The sequence below is a fragment of the Schistocerca cancellata genome, chromosome 1 (genome assembly GCF_023864275.1).
Source record: "Schistocerca cancellata isolate TAMUIC-IGC-003103 chromosome 1, iqSchCanc2.1, whole genome shotgun sequence".
Taxonomy (NCBI): Eukaryota; Metazoa; Arthropoda; class Insecta; order Orthoptera; family Acrididae; genus Schistocerca; species Schistocerca cancellata.
The window spans coordinates 901,833,423-901,853,756 of NC_064626.1; the positions used below are offsets into that span (position 1 = coordinate 901,833,423).

The 20,334-nt window shown below is 38.1% G+C and overlaps 1 protein-coding gene across 2 annotated transcripts in view; it reads right to left on the reverse strand.

The window, feature by feature from the left end:
- Positions 1-498: 498 nt before the first annotated feature.
- Positions 499-20,334, reverse strand: part of LOC126190902 (exportin-6-B) — a 348,598-nt gene continuing 328,762 nt past the window's right edge. For both annotated transcript variants that reach the window (XM_049931537.1, XM_049931530.1), the window contains exons 17-19: positions 11,325-11,594; positions 1,242-1,472; positions 499-863 (exon numbers count right to left, since the gene is read on the reverse strand). In XM_049931537.1, coding sequence (XP_049787494.1) covers positions 762-863; positions 1,242-1,472; positions 11,325-11,594 — 603 coding nt within the window. In that variant the 3' untranslated portion in view covers positions 499-761. The remainder of the gene's footprint in view (positions 864-1,241; positions 1,473-11,324; positions 11,595-20,334) is intronic.

The window sequence follows — 20,334 nt, forward strand, 5'->3', positions numbered from 1 at the left end:
CTTGCTTCAAGAGAGACAATATAGAGGAAATCATTAAATGTAATCATAGACTACAATCAATGAGTCAATACGGGGCTGCAAGAGTTCAGAAGCTTTTGTGTCACAATGCTATGTCTCACATCCTTTATGCTTCCGTTTACATGGGTATCAGAGGCTTATATTCATGTCCATGTTGTTTACCATAACGAGTTGTTTACATGACTATCAAGCAACTTACCTCTCTCAAGTCGTTAAACCAGAGTAGCTCCCGAAAATATAATGAAGATCTGAACCTCCAACACCACTATGTTTGGAGTTACAAGAGCAACTTGCAATAGATATATGATACAAACAGCAATGAATTAATTGTAGCAGAGCTCCTTTTATTGGTTGTAAAACCTTCATTATCTTCAGGAAATCCATAAAACACACACACACACACACACACACACACACACACACACACACACACACACCCCCCCAGAGGAAGGTGCCAGAGTAACAATTAAAACTCACTGCTTCTTTCAGATTTCTATTTTATAACTGTGAACAATACACAACTATACAAAATAAGAAAATCTGCACCATTCTTCTTCTATAAGAAGTTTAATAACAGCAAAATATGTAATAAGACAATCTTTTTGATTCAGGACTTTCATCCTAATCATCATTAGCAATATAAAAATTCACAAAAGCCTTATGAAGAATATAAAAAGTTACATATATTGGTCCACTTTACATTGCAAAGCTAAAGCCATTTATATGACTGTACACTATAAAGTTCAGAGTTTTACACTGCCCCCAGGAAGACTGCTATTACACAGCCTGTAACATCGTAGATCATTTACCAATCTCTGCACGTTCTGGGTAAACGATGGAAGGTCCTGCATGAAAATAAAATACAACAACTTGAATAACTCTTACAACAGCAGCCTAATAGGGACTAATCAATTTATCCTTATACATGATGAACAGGTTTTTTAACCCAAATAAAGTAAGAATGTTGCACATATGCAGAGGAAAGAGGGATAGGGTATGCTAAGGGGATGTAGTGCGTCGGGATGAGGTGGGGATGCAGTAATTGGGGGGGGGGGGATGTGGATGGGGTTGTGTGGGATACAGTGATGAGGGGGGGGGGCGGAGGAGGTGGGGCGAGAGGGGTGGCGCGGCCGGGGGGGGGGGGGGGGGAGGAGGAGAATGACGAGACGGGGTAGGAGGGTGGAAAGAGGGAGAATATGGAACTTTCATAATTCTATGCTTACCACTTCTTGCCTGAAATTTCTTTGTAAAATCTCCTTTTGATCATTATCCAAACCCTCGGTAGACTGCAGAAACCTGGGGAGATATTCACTGTAGAAGGCAGTAAAATTTACAGATGCCATGTTGTACATTGCTGTTGTAATTTCTTCTTCCAGCAAAGCATGAGATTTGTGTATAAGTGAATGAAATAATACTGTCAAAAACTGCCCCAGCAACTCTTCCTGGAAGATACTCTGCAGAAAGACATTTCCAACAGGCATTAGTGCAACCTAATTGTGTTCATGTCAGAAACACAGGTGCAAAACACATTCAATTCACTAATGAAACACACATCTTCTAACTAAAATTACACAAGTAACACACAAATTAAAAATATGAAACAACAAAAATTATTCAGTTAAACCCTGATATACCGTAGTCCAATACACTGCGGATTCAGATATAACATGGTGTAAGAATCTAATTACAGTTTGCAGGTCTCTGTAATATCATTTACCACTGCAACCTTCAAGCCTCGAAAACAATAACCGTGAGGAATATGGGCAAATAAACTCAACCATTGGTCTTTCTTATTATCGAGAATGGTTGCTAGACAGAAACCTGAATACATGTGTCATGTTTAACATTGTGAAGCAGTCAACAAAATGACTATGAAAAAACGGTTGACAACAGTTGAAATGAGCAAAATCATGATGATGATGATGATGGTTCATTCATTCAGCATCTATAATTTTCTGCAATTGTTATGATGTTGCAGTAACAATGATTAAAGCTCAAGTCACAAAATTTCAATTGATTTACGTGGCAACAAAGACTTCATTACCTCTGAGAGATAGTATTAAAGTGGGAATGTCAGTACAGAATGAGCCAAATGAAAATAGGAGGAGAAGCTGGGCCTTCCAATGGTCACTATTCTTCACAATTTCTTGAAATTTTACACTGAGTGATAATTGATGAACATTTAAGTTATAATCAAGAGTTCAACTTGCATGCTTCCAGCCAGAACTCTAAATGTAAAAAACTCAAGAAGTAAGCTGCAATTCAAAATGAAGAGAGACAGAATTATCTTTCTCCTTGCCACAAATAAATCACATAGTCATAAACTGAACCTCTTTGTATAGGCAAAAATAAAAGCCTGAGATGTTTTGAGCACATTTAACATGCCATCATTACAGTTCACATCTTGGATGAAATGTGAAATCCCCATGAAGTGGCTTTGTGCTTCATCAGTGAAAGCACCTGCAATCACTTATTAAGCTGAAGGAACTGAACTAATCCTTGGTCACTGTCTGGGTCATACAACCAATGATATGTTGCAGTCAAAAGATGAAATAATGAAAACATTGTCTTTGCTCAAAAACCTTCTTCGCTCAAAAACCACATCAGTATTAACTCAGTCAATGTGTCAGTGCCTCATAAAATGATTTAAGGCTCATTATTAACATGAATTTCTCATTAATCCTGATGAGGAAATGGAAAAGTTCTTGAAATCTGTAGCTCTGTACACTGTTGCATATTTAACAGTCCTGACAAGGCAAAGCATTAGAACTTGCAGGAACAAGTCTTCCATGGAAGAAAACACATCACATGAAGAAGAAACTAGCTCCTTTTCTCATGAAGTAATGAGTGTCATAAACACGGGATATCAAACTAATTCCATGTTGAAACTTCCTGGCAGATTAAAACTGTGTGCCTGACCGAGACTCGGACTCGGGACCTTTGCCTTTCGCGGGCAAATGCACTACCATCTGAGCTACCGAAGCACGACTCACGCCCGTTACTCACAGCTTTACTTCTGCCAGTACCTTGTCTCCTACCTTCCAAACTTTACAGAAGCTCTCCTGCAAACCTTGCACTCCTTTCAGGAGTGCTAGTTCTGCAAGGTTCGCAGAAGAGCTTCTGTAAAGTTTGGAAGGTAGGAGACAAGGTACTGGCAGAAGTAAAGCTGTGAGTAACGGGCGTGAGTCGTGCTTCGGTAGCTCAGATGGTAGAGCATTTGCCCGCAAAAGGCAAAGGTCCCGAGTTCAAGTCTCAGTCAGCACACAGTTTTAATCTGCCAGGAAGTTTCATATCAGCGCACACTCCGCTGCAGAGTGAAAATATCATTCTGGTAATTCCATGTTTTTAGACTTTCAGAAGGCTTTTAACACCATTCCTCACAAGCACCTTCTAACCAACCAGTATGCATACTGAGTATCAGCTCGGTTGTGTGACTAGATTCACAATTTCCTGTCAGAAAGATCACAGTTCGTAGTAACTGACAGAAAGTCATAGGACAGCTCATTCACCGGATAAAATTAAAACTATATGGCTCAGTGGTGAAGGAAGTGTCTGGTCAGCAGCACAAGGTCGAGGATATAAAGTCAGTATGCAGTAAAAATATTTCTGTTACTGATAAGTCAGATATTTGTGAAGTATCTAATAATCGGTTTCTGAACATAACTGGTAAATTAAATAATAACTTAGTTTCTACAGGAAATCATATAACTCTTTCTTGAAAAATGGCTGTCTGAGACTGACATCCGAAATGCACTTCTGTGGTACTGACAAGGGGGAGAATGAGTTGATGGTTAAATCACTGAAGACTAATGACTCATAGATATGATGGAGTATCCAGCACAATACTGAAGTACTGTGCTGCACATTTTAGCCCTGTACTTAGCCATATTTGTAATTTTTGCTTTAAGAATGGTCAGTTTCCTGAACAATTCAAATACTCAGTAGTAAAGCCACTTTATAAAAAGGCAGAAAGGGATAATGTAGACAATTTTAGACCTAATTCTATGCCGTCAATGTTTGCTAAAGTTATTGAAAAGGCTATGTATGTAAGGATAATTGATCATTTCATTTCACATAATTTGCTGTCAAATGTACAGTTTGGTTTTAGAAGTTGTGTAACAACTAAGAATGCTATATTCTCTTTTCTCAGTGAGGTATTGGATGGATTAAATAAAAGGTTTCAAATGCTAGGCATCCTTTTTATTTAACTAAGGCGTTTGAATGTGTTGATCACAAAATATTGTTCCGGAAGATGGACCATTATAGAATATGGGGATAACTCACAACTGGTTCACCTCTTACTTTAAGAACAGACAGCAAAAGGTCATTCTCAACCGTATTGATAATGGCTATGATGTGATGTCCGAGTGGGGCACCGTTAGATGTGGGGAACCCAGGGATAAGTGCTGGGGCCACTCCTGTATTTTATTTATATAAATGATATGCCTTCTAGTATTACAGGTGATTCTAAAATATCTGCTTGCTGATGACACTAGCTTGGTAGTAAAAGATGTTGCGTGCAGCATTGGTATTTTTTCAAATAGTGCAGTTCAAGATGTAAGTTCATGGCTTGTAGAAAATACAGCAATACTAAATCACAATAAGATTCAATTTTTACACTTTCTAATACACAATTCAACAAAACCTGACATTATAATTACAAAGAATGGGCATATGACTAGTGAGATTGAACAGTTCGGATTTCTAGGTGTTCAGAGAGATAGTAAACTGTCATTTGTTTTGTTCTGGGGAGCAAAAACAACTAAGGCCATATGCGTCCACGTCAGAACCTTAGAACACTAATACAAGTAAGGGGTTAAAAGTAACTACACATTAAGCCCAGTCAATGATAGGAAAGAGAGCTAAAAACAAGGACTACCTCTTTGAGGAAGGTCCACAAAATATGCCATAGAGACAACAGAGGTCCCAAACTTTAGATTACATATCCTTTGCCATGTTACTACAACGGATAAAAGTAAAATGCTGTCGACAGGACCATGTAGTTTGCTAAAATTGCCTGTAACTCAGAAGGGAAATGTGCATTAGAATGTAAGTGGTTAAAAAAAAGGGCATTTGAGAAGGAAATGGTGAACCATCAAAATTTGATGACAATGAGCACAAAGTGGTGGGGGATCACAACAAATTCTGATGGCTAAAACAAGAGTGCCCGATACGCAACCAAGCTAAAACGATCTCCTCACAGTGAGAGAGTCAAGACAAGGTCAGCCAAGCAGCTGGGAGAGGTTTAATTCCACGGAACTTGTTCCCATGAAGAGAAGACCAGTAGTGATGCAAAAGTGACACCACCTGCTGACTGACAGCTACACAATCGTCAAATGTAACGGACATCACGGTGGCTCCCTCAAGAGTAAGCAAGTGGACATTTTCTAGGACCCATTGCACTAAGGGATGGACTGCGTATAGCACACAGATGCTCTGAAGGGCACTAAAAGATTTGGAACAAATCACACAATTGAAAAGCCTATGTCACTGGATGTACTGCTTGGCCTGATACAGGGTGAAGAGGTCTCCTGTAAACACCGAGTAGTGTCCTGGAAGCCGATACTGAAAATCCTCGGTGCCAATAATGAAGCCAAACTCAATACCACAGTCAGTCCAAGAGCAATCAGTGTACACAAGGGCACTATTGCAAAGTTCCATGCAAAGATTATGAAACTTACAATGATAGATCGAATCTGGAGTAGTTTCCTTAGGAAACAGCTCTTTGTAGCAGAGATGAGGGACACACCCCATGCTACCGGTCAAAGGAGTCACTGAAGAAGTAGGCGTAGGATGGGCTGGCCGGGCTTGGCTGACAATTGGCATGCATGTCTGCTGAGGAGAAGCAATAGTTTGACATGAAAAGTGGTCTACTTTGCTTATTTTCATTTGCTTATGACATATGGCATTATATTTTATGGTAAATCTTCCCATTCTCAAAGGGTATTTCTAACTCAGAAACAGGCAGGTATTCTGACACTGGGCTCTCAATAAATACATTATTTAATGTCATTTCTTGTTAACAATATCAGCTTATTTCCAAGAATTAGCAGCTTTCATTCAGTTAATAGTATGCAGAATTCCAGTCTGCATTTGGATCGCACTTTCTTGACTGTTGTACAGAACGACATGTAGTATTCTGCTGCATCCACTTTCAATAAGCTACCACAAGAATTCAAATATCTTAGCAGTTAATCCAGGTGGTTTCGAGTATGAACTAAAGAATTTCCCCATTGGTCACTTCTATTCTATCAAGGAGTTCCTTGAAAAGTAAGCTAATTCCCACGTTACATTGTCAATTCTATGTACATGAACCTATAGTTTTTTTGTCTTTTTAGTATTTATAAACATTTTATTTTTTCTATTACTACTTTTCTGTTGTAATTTCATGTACAGACACATTCCATAGCCAGGGAGATTTGCTCCTCACTTTGGTCCTATAGAACTAGAAATGTAAAATAAAATAAATAATAAAAAAGTAAAACAGAAGTGATATCTGACATTCACCAAGGAAGCATTATAGGCCTTCTGCTGTTGCTAATCTGTATAAATGATTTAAAGGACAATCTGGGCAGCCCCAAGTAGATTGTTTGCAGATAATGCTGTTATTGACCATTAGATGATCAAAACAAATTGCAAAACAATTTAGACAAGATATCTGTATGGTGTGAAAAGTGGCAATTGACTCTAAATAATGAAATGTGTGAAGCCATCCACATCAGTACTACAAGGAATCCAAGAAATGTCAGTTACGTGATAAATCACACAACTCTAAAGGCTGTAAATTCAGCTAAATACCTAGGTTTTAAAATTACAAGTAACTTAAATTGCAACAGCCACATAGATACTGTTGTGTGGAAAGAATGTGATTTCTTGGCAGAATACTTAGAAAACACAACAGGTCTACAAAAGAGACTGCTTACACTACACTTGTCTGCCCTCTTCTCAAGTACTGCTGTGCAGTGTGGGATCCGCATGAGATACGATTGATCACGGACATCAAAAAAGTTCAAAGAAGGGCAGCTCATTTTGTATTATCACAAAGTACAGGAGAGAGTGTTATGGATGTGATAAGTGAATTGGACTGGCAATCATAAAAGCAAAGGCGGTTTTCGCTGTGGCAGGATTTTCTCATTAAATTTCTGTCACCAACTTTGTCCTTAGAAGGAACGATCATCATAATAAAATGATTAATCTATTGTCCGATGTATGGTCAATGAGGAATATGGTCCGAATCTAGCTCCAAGTTATCAGAATACTGATTTAGTAGATGTTGGCATTTAATCAAGATTTAAAATGATTTCATCTAGCTGAGAGTTTGACGACTACTACATAGCAGATGTATAGTTTATTAATAAAACAGATGTAGAATGAACCTTTACAAACAGCAAAAAGGGTCAATATCATCTCTCAACCCTTTTCTCCACAACAAAGAATTCATATTTTAATATATTTAAAACAATTTTCATTTATTCCTCAGCCTCAGTTCACATTTTTAAATACACGAGATGTTTTTATATCTCTGGATGACCTTTAGTTGTGTCAGCAACCCACCATGTCTATGTCAGAACCTCTTATCAGAGTACTCACAGAGATTCTGACACAAACACGAGAAGTTACTAATGAAATTATACACATCTGACTATGATCCAGGGAGATCAAAACTTGTCTTGCAGTTAAAAAAAGTGCAACTGAGACTGAAGAATAAATGTGAAATGTTTTAAAAATCAATACTGTTTCTATTCTCTCCTAAACTTCATGACTTTCCCTCACGTCTTCTATTTTTTACTATATTGGACTTCAATTTCCTGAATTTTCATGATTTCATGGAAATATCATAGAGTATATCTAGACTAGCAGAGGGGGTCAATTGACCCCTGGTGCCACACTTTTTTTTAGAACATTGCTTTTCGTAACTAAAAAGGTATTATTATTGCTGCATTTTGCTCCACTCAAATATTGCTGTCTGAAATGATGGTATGTGCTACGATGGAGACATTCAGTGCTGGACATTGTAACATCTCAGTCAGTTACTGCTGTTATTCGCCTATTCAGGTAGATAGTGTGTTTTGTATGTGGTAGGTCTTTTCCATTACTTTGTGTCTGTGTGGCCATACAAATAAAGATATTTTGCATATTCTGGAGATCTCTGATACTTAACCAAAAAGTGACATATCGGATTCCGATGGGACTCTTTGCCAGAGACAGCTGGTAATGGAGACAGCAAGACTAAGGAGAAATTACTGAATGTAGATGCCTCTCCATCTCTTTTTTTTCCACATTAATCTCAGGAATAAACTGGCACAACAGTGAAGATGGCAGCTAAAGACAGAATGAAATGGAAAGCTGCTCAAATGCTGTCATCCGGAAGAAGGGCTGCTTTGAATGTCCTGAAGGAGAGAGGACAGCCCACTGAATATTCCTGCGACCAAGTGGATGAATCAGTCATCAGTGCCTTCCAACATTTTTACAGATGCTCAGAATGAACTAAAAAACATGAATTCGATTGTATCATTGCAGAAACTGGATGCAGTGATTGGTATCACATAGTTAGAGACGCTCTTTGTGTTAAACATGATTTCTTGGATGACCATTACTCGAGTTCTTGGGTACCTAATTTTATCAGGATTAAAAAAGATTCCATGTACTTGTCAAATTCCTTAGCTTTCATGAGAAGTTCATGCAAAGCTGCTATTACTGCCCTGGTGGAAATATTACTATTATGAACACTTACTTTGAAGCAAAGCAAGGTCTAGATTTACCTAGTTTATTCTAAACAAATCTGACCAACACAGACTCGAGTTTTAGATAGCTGCAGGTGTAGCATGCCAGTACATTTGCAATGTATTACCATACCTTGGTAAGGAGGAAGGTGAACCTTGGTAAGGAGGCAGGCCAACCAGATAAGCAGCCACTGGGGGTCCGTCAGCATCCCCTCTCCTCACTGGAGCGTCTCTACACTGAGGAAGGAATATGACAACAGAAAACTACTTCACAGCCCTTCAAGCTTGCCAAGGAACTTCATCCGGAGAAATGCTATTAGTGGTTACAATGAACAAGACGTACTGAAAAATCCACAATTGCATGATGAAGACCAATAAAACTTACATTCCACCATCATGCTGGACTGATAAGCCACAGTGCACCTTAACAGTGTACCATGTAAAGTAGAATGTCATTATTCTCATCACACGGCATCATAAAGAAGAAGAGAGTGAAGAATAGGGAAGAGGAGAACAGAAACTGTTACCTTCTGTAACAGCACAAAGTGTGGCATGATCGTCGTCATTCAAAGGATTCATAAGTATTCAACTATGACCTCTTGTGGGAGATACCTGATAAAACCTCTGGAGTGGCCCCAACAAAATTTGGCACAGAAACAGCAGGCCTCCTGATTATCAGCGTTGTGGAGTTTCTACCTAGCTCCAACAGAGTGGAGGTACCAGCCAAAAGATGTTTATCCCAGCCACCAGCGTATCGGCTACCCTGTATGACAGACATGTTGTGTGGGAACATTATCAGCCTGCCACATCAACCTGCTTTGTAGGCAGCCTACATGTCAGGGACAAGAAACAGCTTTTACGCCCTCAGTTGGCATGATGTGTTGCAGTGTACCAGCCTGCTTTATCACCCTTCTCTGCATGGAGGGCTGTACGTCAGGGGCAAGTAAATGATTTTTAAGTGCCTAATGTGTAGCCTGCATGACAGCAATGTTGTGGGAGTAGTATCGGCCTGCTTTATTTAAGTTTATTGATGGGGCGACACGTGCCAATGAGCATGGCTGGGGGCAGGTTGAGATGGATATGGAAGGGGGGGGGCAGAGTGTGGGGGAGGAGGAAATGAGCTGTCTCCAATTCAGCAACTCTGCTATATGCCGAGTAGCAACTTTCCTTCTCACAATATTGTTACAATCCATCCTGGGTTTTCCATTGTTTGATTTTTGAAATGAACAACTGTGAGAAATGTGAATGATGTGTATGAAAAGTACCAAAATATGCTTGATATGAGACTTCAGTTTTTAGAAACAAACAAGTTAAATAAATGAAGAATTGCTGGAAACAGATCACATTTCTGGATAGACATGCAATGTTTTGTAACCATAATGGTAACGTGAATGTCTCTGAACTCTGAAGTAAGGCTCTGATTGAAATGTGTACATGACTTACAAGTTAATGGAAAATTATTGGTCTCACTTCAAGTGCATTGGGAATTTAAGACAAATCTCATTACGGTTCAGATGAATTTTCCCACTGTTATAGGGGTATCACATATTCCTATGTTATAGTGTTAATATATCATGGTGGCAAAACAAAATTTTATCTGGAACTGTCCACGTGTTGTTCTGACCATGCTGAAGAAGTTTCACTGGGAAGCCCTCACACGTCCTCCATACCATTCCGATCTCTCCCCAAGTGATTTGAATATTTTTGGAACCCTGAAGAAAGACAGTGGCGGTCATCAGTTTGCTTCAGATAAAGAAGTGTGTGCCTGGGTACAATCACGGTTCCACAGGCAACTGGAAACATTTTTCCAAGAAGACATTGACCATTTTGCCTCACAGTGGTATAAATTTATTAAAATTTTTGGGGATTGCTTTTGAAATAATAAACAATTTACGTACTTTTTTCCATTTGTCTTGTTCTTGTTTGACTGCCCCTAATATACAGTATGTACATGTGTCTGTACAAAACTTTTTCAAAGACTGCTGTAAATTTATTTTAATATTTAATGACTATTCAGAAAATGTGTAACAATTACACTGATGTATGCACACTTCTGACATGTTACAGAGTCTGTGATGACAGCACAAGAAAACATGACATGAGGATGAAGTGTATTCCCTAAATACAGATTAATTATTAAAATAAATTTGCAGCAGTCTTCAAAAAAAGTTACAGAAATGAGTGGAAAGCTACAAAACTTGATACTAGTCCATAAATGCATGTTGCTGTGACCAAAAGCATGCACAAATATTGAACTTTTTGGTATAAAAAAAAAAAAAAAAAAAAAAAAAAAACCTCACACACGAAAGGGCAACTAAAAAGTATCTTCTGCTGATGTTATCTACTGAGTGTATCCTTTATTGAAAACATACTAACAGCAGCAAACAAATACACAAAAAGGACTACTACTACTACTACTACTACTACTACTACTACTACAGCAACAACAACTACAACTACAACTAACACTCTCTCTCTGTCTCTGTCTCTCTCTCTCTCTCAATGACTCTTCTACATTGTGAGTGGGGATTTACTGTTAATTTATAAATAAAATAAATGTTTTGTAGAAAATATTGTACTCACTCTATGGTAAAGTTTCCATTTGATGTTTATTTGCTCAAGACTTTTCAGGTTCTGGCCAAAAATATTAATATCTGGTTGCAGCAATGACTGCCCATATGCTCTAAGAATAGAAATCAATTGTTCTCTGTTGTCAATATGTTCTGACCCAGCATTTTGATTAAGTGCTTGAAGAAGAGGCGTGTTATAGAAATATTGCCATTTGTGCATCATTACAGCATGCAGCAGCCCGAACAAAGCAGGCTTTATTTCTGGCGAGGGAGATTCTGCAACCTGGCAAAAATTCCTGTTTAATAGTAAAAATATAACTGCAAAACAAATTATGTCAGAACAAACATTAACAAATGGCCTACATATATTTAAAATTTTAATTAATATAATTATTTTAATGAAACAAGTATAATAGATCTTGTGAGACAGCAATATGAATATCAGCAAGAGAAATTGATTTTATTAAGTGAACTATTGGTGTATTCATAATGAATGTGTGTGCAGTATGCCCCTAATGGACGAAAGCAATAGAATACCTGGATTAAATGAGAAAAACCCAGAATGAAATGCGCGTAGCCTATAATATCTACGAAAGAACCATCTTATCAAATGACCTTTTAAAAATCTTAAATAAATTCTGGTCATACGTCAAGTCTGTCAACGGCACTAAAATTAGTGTCTTGGAACTCGCAGATGACACAGGAACTGAAATTGTGAGTAACAAAGTAAAATCAGAAATGCTCACTATGATTTTCAAATACTGTTTTGCAAAGTCCAGAAGTATTGCTCCAGTTTAATTCTCACACCACTGTAAAGATGAGTAACATAGATATTAGTGTAAGTGATTGGCACTGAAAAATGGCTAAATTTGTTAAAATTGAAAATATCTCTAAGGCCTATGGGAATCCCCTTCAGAATCTATATAGAATTTGCTGCAAACTTAGCCTCTCTTTTAATCACAATATACTGTAGATCACTGAAAAAAAAAGAGCCCAGAAGTTGAAGAAAGCATTGGTCACACTCCTCCACAAGAAGGCCAGCAGAAGTGAATTACAAAACTTCCATCCAATGTCTTTGACATCCATTTGCTGTAGTTTCTGAGCACATATTCTCAGTCCAAATATAATAAGATACTTTGAACACAATGCATCCTCCACACCAACCAGCAAACTATACCAAAAACAGGTCAAGCAAAAACAGACTTATACATTTTTGATTTGACATCCTGAAAGCCAAGGACCATGGCTGTCAGGTAGATGCAGTATTTGTTAACTTCTGAAAATAATTTGACTTGGTAGCACACCAATGCTTACTGATAATATGGGGTAGGGTGCACATGAAAGAACTTGGTCACACCTGTGTAGATGCAGCAGTAGGGGAATGGTGGCAGCTTCACTGTGAACAGCCACCATGAAATAGGGGGAGTGCAGTTCAACATCTGAGATCTACACACAAATCTATAACTCAAACAACTGTATTGACATATTAGGTCGGTATGATCAATAATTTGAAAAATACAGATCTTTGAAGTCAACAGTTTCTCACTAGAGTAACAAAAAGGAAATAGTTGCATAAAAAATATCAACCCAAGCAAAAAAAAAAAAAAAAGGTCTGACCACATGATGCCAGAAGGAAATCTCATTAAACAAAAAATGGATAAAAAATGTAGCGTAGTGGATGTCACTTGCTGAAAAACTGACAATGTGAAATAAAGAATAAGTGCCACATGATAATTCGGTGTTAGCTCTCTGATAAATTGTTTGTCAATCTATATACACTATTAAATTTAAGTACCCTGCATCATTTTTGTATCTATACATGAAAGCTAGTCTCGGGAACTAGTATGTATTGTTATCTGTTCCATATTTAATTAATGTTGGGAGTGACATTTCATGGCAATAGTGGGAGCTAACACTTGCCAGAAGTGGCGGAATCTGGCATGAAAAGCATTCAAGTAAACAGATGATGTGAACAGCAAAACTTGACCGAACCTACACATATCTTTACGTATTATACGTTAAAGCCCTCCACTGCAATTTTCTGTCTGCACGTGAAGGCTAATCTTGGGATCTACTGTGAGGATTTTGATATCATTTTTAATAACAGATAAGACTCATTTGTAAGGAACATTTGTATGTATATCATTTATTAACACTAAGTGGGACAAGTCATCCGGCTGTACATACTTAATTTTACTTGTGCGAAGCTGGGGCACGTTGCTGGTGTTACCTAAATACAAAATTTTCCTTCTTCTTCATCCACTCTTTCCTGATGAATTGAAGACTTGTGAAGTACTTGTTACCATTTTACCACTCCTCCTTTATTCTTTTTATGATGCACCTGCTTCCTTTTTTTGCCCATTCAAACATAAATTTAATGGCACTGTGTATAATCACATGTGCCTGATTTTATGAAGTACTTTTCCTGCATGAACTTATTGGTAGTGATGAAGTGGCATGTTAACTTGGAAAGATATTCACTGGCAAATGTAGAAGTAACTTCAGACATGCCCTCCGGGAAGTATGATGTGATCCACACTTTCCATGTTCCATATTAATGACCTGGCACACAATTTTAAAAGTACTCTCAGACATTTCCCAGTTGATGCAGTTATCTGTAATGAAATACTTTCTGAAGAAGCTGCACAAATATTCAGTTATGTCCTGATAAGATGTCAAAGTGATGCAAAGTTTGCGACTCACTTTCAAAAGTTCACATATTTGAAAATATGGACTTCATTAAATAAATAAATTTAGTATCCTATGACTGTGGTATTAATGAGTTACAATTGGAATCATTCAACTCCTACAACTACCAGGAATTAATTTGTAAGGATACAAAATGATGACCACATAGTCTCAGTCAGGGGTGAAGCAAGTGGTAGACTGCAATAAACTTGTTGCATACTGGGAAAATTCAATAAATCTAGAGAGGGGATTGCTTACAAAACACATATGCAACCTATCCTAGAATATTTCTGAAGGGTGTAGGACCCAAACAAAGAGCACCATCAGGAGATATTGAATGCATACAAAGAAGGGAAATGGTATTGTCTCAGATTTGTTGACTCATAAGAGAGCATCACAGAGAGGCTGAAGAATTTGAAATGACATATGCTTGAAGACACACACCAACAACCCTGCAAAAGCCTTCTGAAGAAGTTTTGAGAACCAGCATTAAGTGAGGAATACCCTAAAGCCATCTATGTATCAATCTTATAAGGGCACCACAGACAAGATTTCACCAATTACTGCGGACACAGCCACTTAAAAAACCATTCTTCCCACACACCATATGAGAACGGAAAGTAAAGAAGCACTAATAAGTAGGAAGTGCCCTTTCTCCAAGTACTTCACAGTAGTTTGCAGAGTATGCAGTAAGTGTAGAATACTTATGACATTCTGGATTTATTTTAAGGCTTTTATACTTACATTAAGTGATGCCGCAAAAGTGATTTCTTTTGATGTGGGTGATCAAAATAGACATTGATGCCTGTGTCACCAATGAAAGAAGGTTAGTATTCATTTTAAGTCAACAGCTGACAAATGCTGTATTTGGAGGAACAAGCAGCAGGTTTATTTAACAACCACTGGGTTGGTATGTCACCAATGAAAGGAGGTTAGTATTCACCCTAAGGCAACAGCTCACAAATGCTAGTATTTGGAAAAATAAGCAGCATGTTTATTTAACAAAAACTGGGTTGGTATCAAAATTAAAGACAGTTGAGGATGGACTGCACAGTCCCCCCCCCCTCTCTCTCTCTCTCTCTCTCTCTCTCTCTCTCTCTCTCTCTCTCTGTGTGTGTGTGTGTGTGTGTGTGTGTGTGTGTGAGAGAGAGAGAGAGAGAGAGAGAGAGAGAGAGAGAGAGAGAGAGAGAGAGAGAGAGAGAGAGGGGGGGGGGGGGGTAAAAAAGTAAAAACAAAGATAAAAAGGGAAAAAATAAGGGAGAAAGGGGGGAATGGGAAGAAAGGAGAGAAATGAAGAATGTGTAATTAGGTGGCAGAATGAAATACTGTGTGGTGTTCCATGTTTCTTGAGTTCCTGGGAACTACTATCCATTTCATTTCATAATGTTTGATCCCTTTTATGATTACATCTCATAACAAACATGTGCTGCATCTTGCTGGAATTGTGGAAATGTTTACTTTTTTTGGTGTTAAATATTATATTTTATTTCAAAATGGGGTGCATATGCAGGAATATTTTAGGGAAGGCACACTTTTTGACCCTTTTTTTTTGTTGAGTGCCTACTTGGACAGTCACAGAAGCTAGACTGTAATTATGTTGACAATTTCCTTTGCACAGCCAAAGATACGACCATTTTCTACTTACAGGCAGACTTCTGTTGCTTCCCAATTAGTCACTTTACCATAATAATGGTAGATGTAGAATGCCGCAATTTGCCTAATGACGATACAAATGAAACACATGACAAGTGTAAACACTGGCTCTGTTGCTGCATTTCACAACTGTTACGCTTTTATGTACATAAATCTGTATAAAGCACTAATATCACATGTTTAATTTATTTGCATCTGTCATTCATTGTTGTGTACTTATGTGTGACAGTCTTCATGGTATAAATAGTCCCTTTGTACTTGTGTGGAATCGTGCATCATTTACAGAGTAGCGGAAATCCCACTGCGATCTGTGTGTGCGCTTACTCTGAGGCTAAAAAAGAACAGCACCCAAGCAGTTCCTTATCACAGCCAGTAAGGAGAAATTCTTAATGTCTCGATATTAGTGGAAGGAAGGACGGAAGGAAGGAAGGAAGATTAGGGTTTTATGTCCTGTCGACATTGATGTCATTATAGGTGGCCAGTGAAAGTAATTTGAAGCAAATGTCAAGAGAATATACAGAAATATCATATCTTGTATCACCAAAAATGTGTGTTCTGGCAGGCAACAGATATCTACACAGGATGATTTTACAAAGGGAGTTTTAAGAAGGACAGTACATAACTTCTATGTGAAAAGCAATTTTCAACAGGAGCAGCCGCATTGGAAAAGTTGAAGTGGAAAACTTTCCTCATATAGGCGAAGCATCATTTTGGTGTGCTATTCGGAAATTTGGCTTCAGATACAAAAAGTTCTACAAAAAAAAAAATAAAATAAAATAAAAAAAAAAAATAAATAAATAAATAAAAATAGGCTGATAGAAAATAAGCAAGTACCTGGGAGAAGAGATGAGTTCTTATGGAAAATAAGACTTTTGTGAAACACTGGATGGACTATTTATAAAAATAATGACCATTGGTGTGATGCAAATCATTCTAGGTGGTCTGGAAAGCAGGAACAATAAATGCCTTATGCATCAAAAAGTAGACAATTATCACGGAGGCATTGTTCAAGAGTGGAATAGCTGAAAAAGAGGAATTCAAAGTGTCTGGGTCTGGAAAAAGGATTATAATTTGCCACATTGGGAATGAAGATCAGTTCATGGAAGATGTTGACTTATGTTTTGTTGGGCAAAAAAGAGGTGCAGATTACCATTCTGAGCTGAATGCCAGACACTAGAAGCTAGTTATAGATCAAGTACCATATCACACAATGATAAATCCAGTATCACGAAATTTGTCTATGATATGGGGGGAGGATTCTATTGCTGAATGGTTGGAAAGCAATGATACTGAGTTTCCATCTAACGCCATGTTACACGAGGAATTTACTAAAGCAGGCCTACTGGAGCAAATGCAACTGCACTTCACATCACAAGAATATATGTTGGAAAGTGTATTGTGCTCAGTGGACAAGGATATTAAACTTCTGTGGTTGCCTGTGGCATACTGTGAATTCAATGCCATAAAACATATCTGGTTCTTTCTCCAGAACAAAGTAGCAAAGGAGAACAAGAATTTTAAGATAAATGATACTTTACAGTTGTGTGACTCACTCTGGAAAGTGCTCTCCATAGCGTCTGGAGAAATTCAGTGAATCACGTGCACAAACTAGAAAACATTTAAGCACAAAGAGCTCATTATCTTGGCATGAAATGAAATGTGCGTGTGGGTAGGCCCTCATGTTGGGTAGACCGGTTGCATGGTTGGCACCACTTTGGTGACTTGTGTGTCAATGAGGATGAAGACACAACAACACCCAGTCTCTGAACATATAAAACCTCTAACTCAGCCAGGAATTGAACCTGGGTCCCTTGAATGGCATTCCGCCATGCTGATCACTCAGCTATGAAGGTGGACTCTCTTGATATAGCAACATATTACTGTTGATGCAAATAGACAGCTGCAGCAGCAGCGGCAGCAAGACATCAACCAGCAGCAAACTAATTAAGGCAGATTGATTTCAGTAACCATTCTTTCCTCCAAAATTTATTCACGCTAATAGATTTTTATTTACTGTACATAAAATGGACAGTACATTTCATCATTTCTTTATTGAGAGTTGCTTGTATATCAAGTGTTCACCACTTACAATTTCCCATTTTATTGCAACAGCGAGTGAACCTGGCAATGCTGTATTGGAATGATAGTATGAAGTTGTTATTCTTTGTTGGTGGATAGGTGCTTATTGTGCATTACAACATGACAGCTTGCTGGTATAACTACGCTCCACAACAGCCTCACAGAGAATGCAGCTACTAACATGACTCTTTTACAAACTCATAACTGACAAACACAGGTGAAGTATTCATATGTAATGACATACAATGTAACCAACAAAAGTTCATACTTTACAACTGTGCTTTTTCTGCCGCAACAGCTACAACAGCATGAGGCTCAAAGAAAGTGTGTTGTATGTGACATTATAATGATGGGACGACTAATCAGAAAATAACGAAAATCTGCTTAAAATACAGAAAAAGGTTGAGTCTTTAAACCATGCAACAGAAATTTTTCTCCTAATTGTGGGCTGGCTCCGTTGGTGCCACAAAGCTGACACTCGCCAAAAAATGCTCATAAAAGTACGGTTTCTCTAAACTATATCATGCATGTTGCTCTCTTTTCAACTAAAATGTTATATTCATAGACCAAATAAAAGTAGACATTTCCAAAATTCTGACATGGTACAATATATTGATGTTCATGATGAGATGTAAACAGAATATGAGCTCTAAGTCGAACATCAACCATTATGAAATGGAAAATAGTGGCCCACGGAACATAGCTGGCACTCAGATCCACAGGGCTGAGCTGTAAAGCAGGCTCAGCAACTGAGCATTTTCTATCCCCAAGGTAGCCAATGCTGCGTACAAACACCTACTCAGTTTAGGGGTGGTTATTCTTATACAAAAAGCCGTGCAGTGAGCATATTAGCTGGTAAACAACATGTGTGGTTTCACTTGTTGCTCTGCCTTTGATCTAACAGGATTAACCAGTTTAAGGGCTGAAGTAAGTGAGTGCATGCAGCAGGTTTTACAGCACGGACAAATGCAGGGGTAGGAACCGGCGTAGTTTACACAGAGACAGTACATTGAAAAACTCAGGTTTGAAATCATGCTGCCAGCAACAGTGCACACATGGCATGCAGTGGTGAAAGTCGTCATTGAAACTATTCAGTTTCAGGGCTTTCCACTATTTATGACAGGAAACTGACAGTTTTGTGTGCTTTTAGATTATAGACAACTCAATATATGTGACATGAAGTGGAAAAATGAAAATTTTGTTTTTCGAGTAGTTATGCTACGCATAGGTGCTTGCGAGACGTTAATGATATTCATTACAAGAATAACATGTGGCACAATATTGCAGATGTGAGAATTCTTCATAGTATGAATGACAATGTCAGGGTTACTGAGTGAAATACATTCTGGAAGAAATAATAAGGTCAGACCTGCAGTTGGGAAGTGCTTTAGATGCTCCGAGGTCAACATGAAGCCATCCTGAAGATACTGAAGAAATAGCCAGCTTCGATACAAGCAAATATGGAAGTTACCCAATGCATAAAATGTGAAGTTAATGAAAAAAATACATACTGTAGAGATGAATGAGCATCTTCAATTGCCAAAATAAACACAATGTGACCTGCAGCTTCAATTCTGACAATAATCCTTCTCATATTCAGTATCTTAATCCTTTAATGCATATTGAAACTTCTTATAAAGATCTATAAATTTTTTTACATCATTCTTAAGTGGATGAAGTTGCTTCTGGAGTGTGGATTTGAAACAGGCAAGCAAAATTCTGCCACTACTAATTTAACTGTCCAATTTCACAATCTAGTATTTCCATGTAAACTACTCTTAAGGGTGAGCACCATGCTGGAGTATGTTGAAATAATTGTCTTTGAATGTCATAAGCTCTCAAAATAAGTAACAATGGATTTGGAGGGCAAAGAGAGGAGCAAGTGGATGGCATGAGGAAGATATTAGGGAGAAACAATTTCATTTCAGATCTTGATTTGATAAACTCATAGCCTCAATGGAGTAAAACTCATAGCCTCGATGGAGTAATGTACTGAGGAATATGACGCCTGGATGATACTGGTGGACAAAGGTCTGCAATTTTCCGAAGATCTGAACTGTATTAGTTGGGAGGAGCGGGGGAGGGGGGGGGGGGGGGGTTGATGCAGAGTGCGGGATGGGGAGGGGGCGAAGACTACATAGGTGACTTGTTTGTGGACAAGAAATGTGAGTTAGCTGCTGTGAGAGGTTGTTGTTGTTGGTATTGTGATATCCATATGTTTGGCATGTATGCGTAGGCTATAGGAAACAGACGATTTGATGCTGAAGGGGTGACAACTGTTGAATAGTAAGTATTGTTGTTTATTGGTTGGTTTCATGTTGGCTGCTGGAAAAGAACCAGGTTAATTTCAGTTAGGGTTAAGTAGTTGAGCAACTGCATAAAATAGAGTAGTTCATCTTTATTGTGAGTTCACACAACAAACAATCATCAAGTCTGTACCACTATAGTGGAGGTGGCTTCAAAGTGTTGAGGAAAGACCCTTATATCCCAGTCCTTGAAAAGTTTTAGATCCAGGTTCCCATAGTAGTCCTCCTGGTTTATTAGCAAATTATGTCTTTGAAAGTGAAGCAGTTGATGGTATGAAAAAAATTGCCATGGTAATG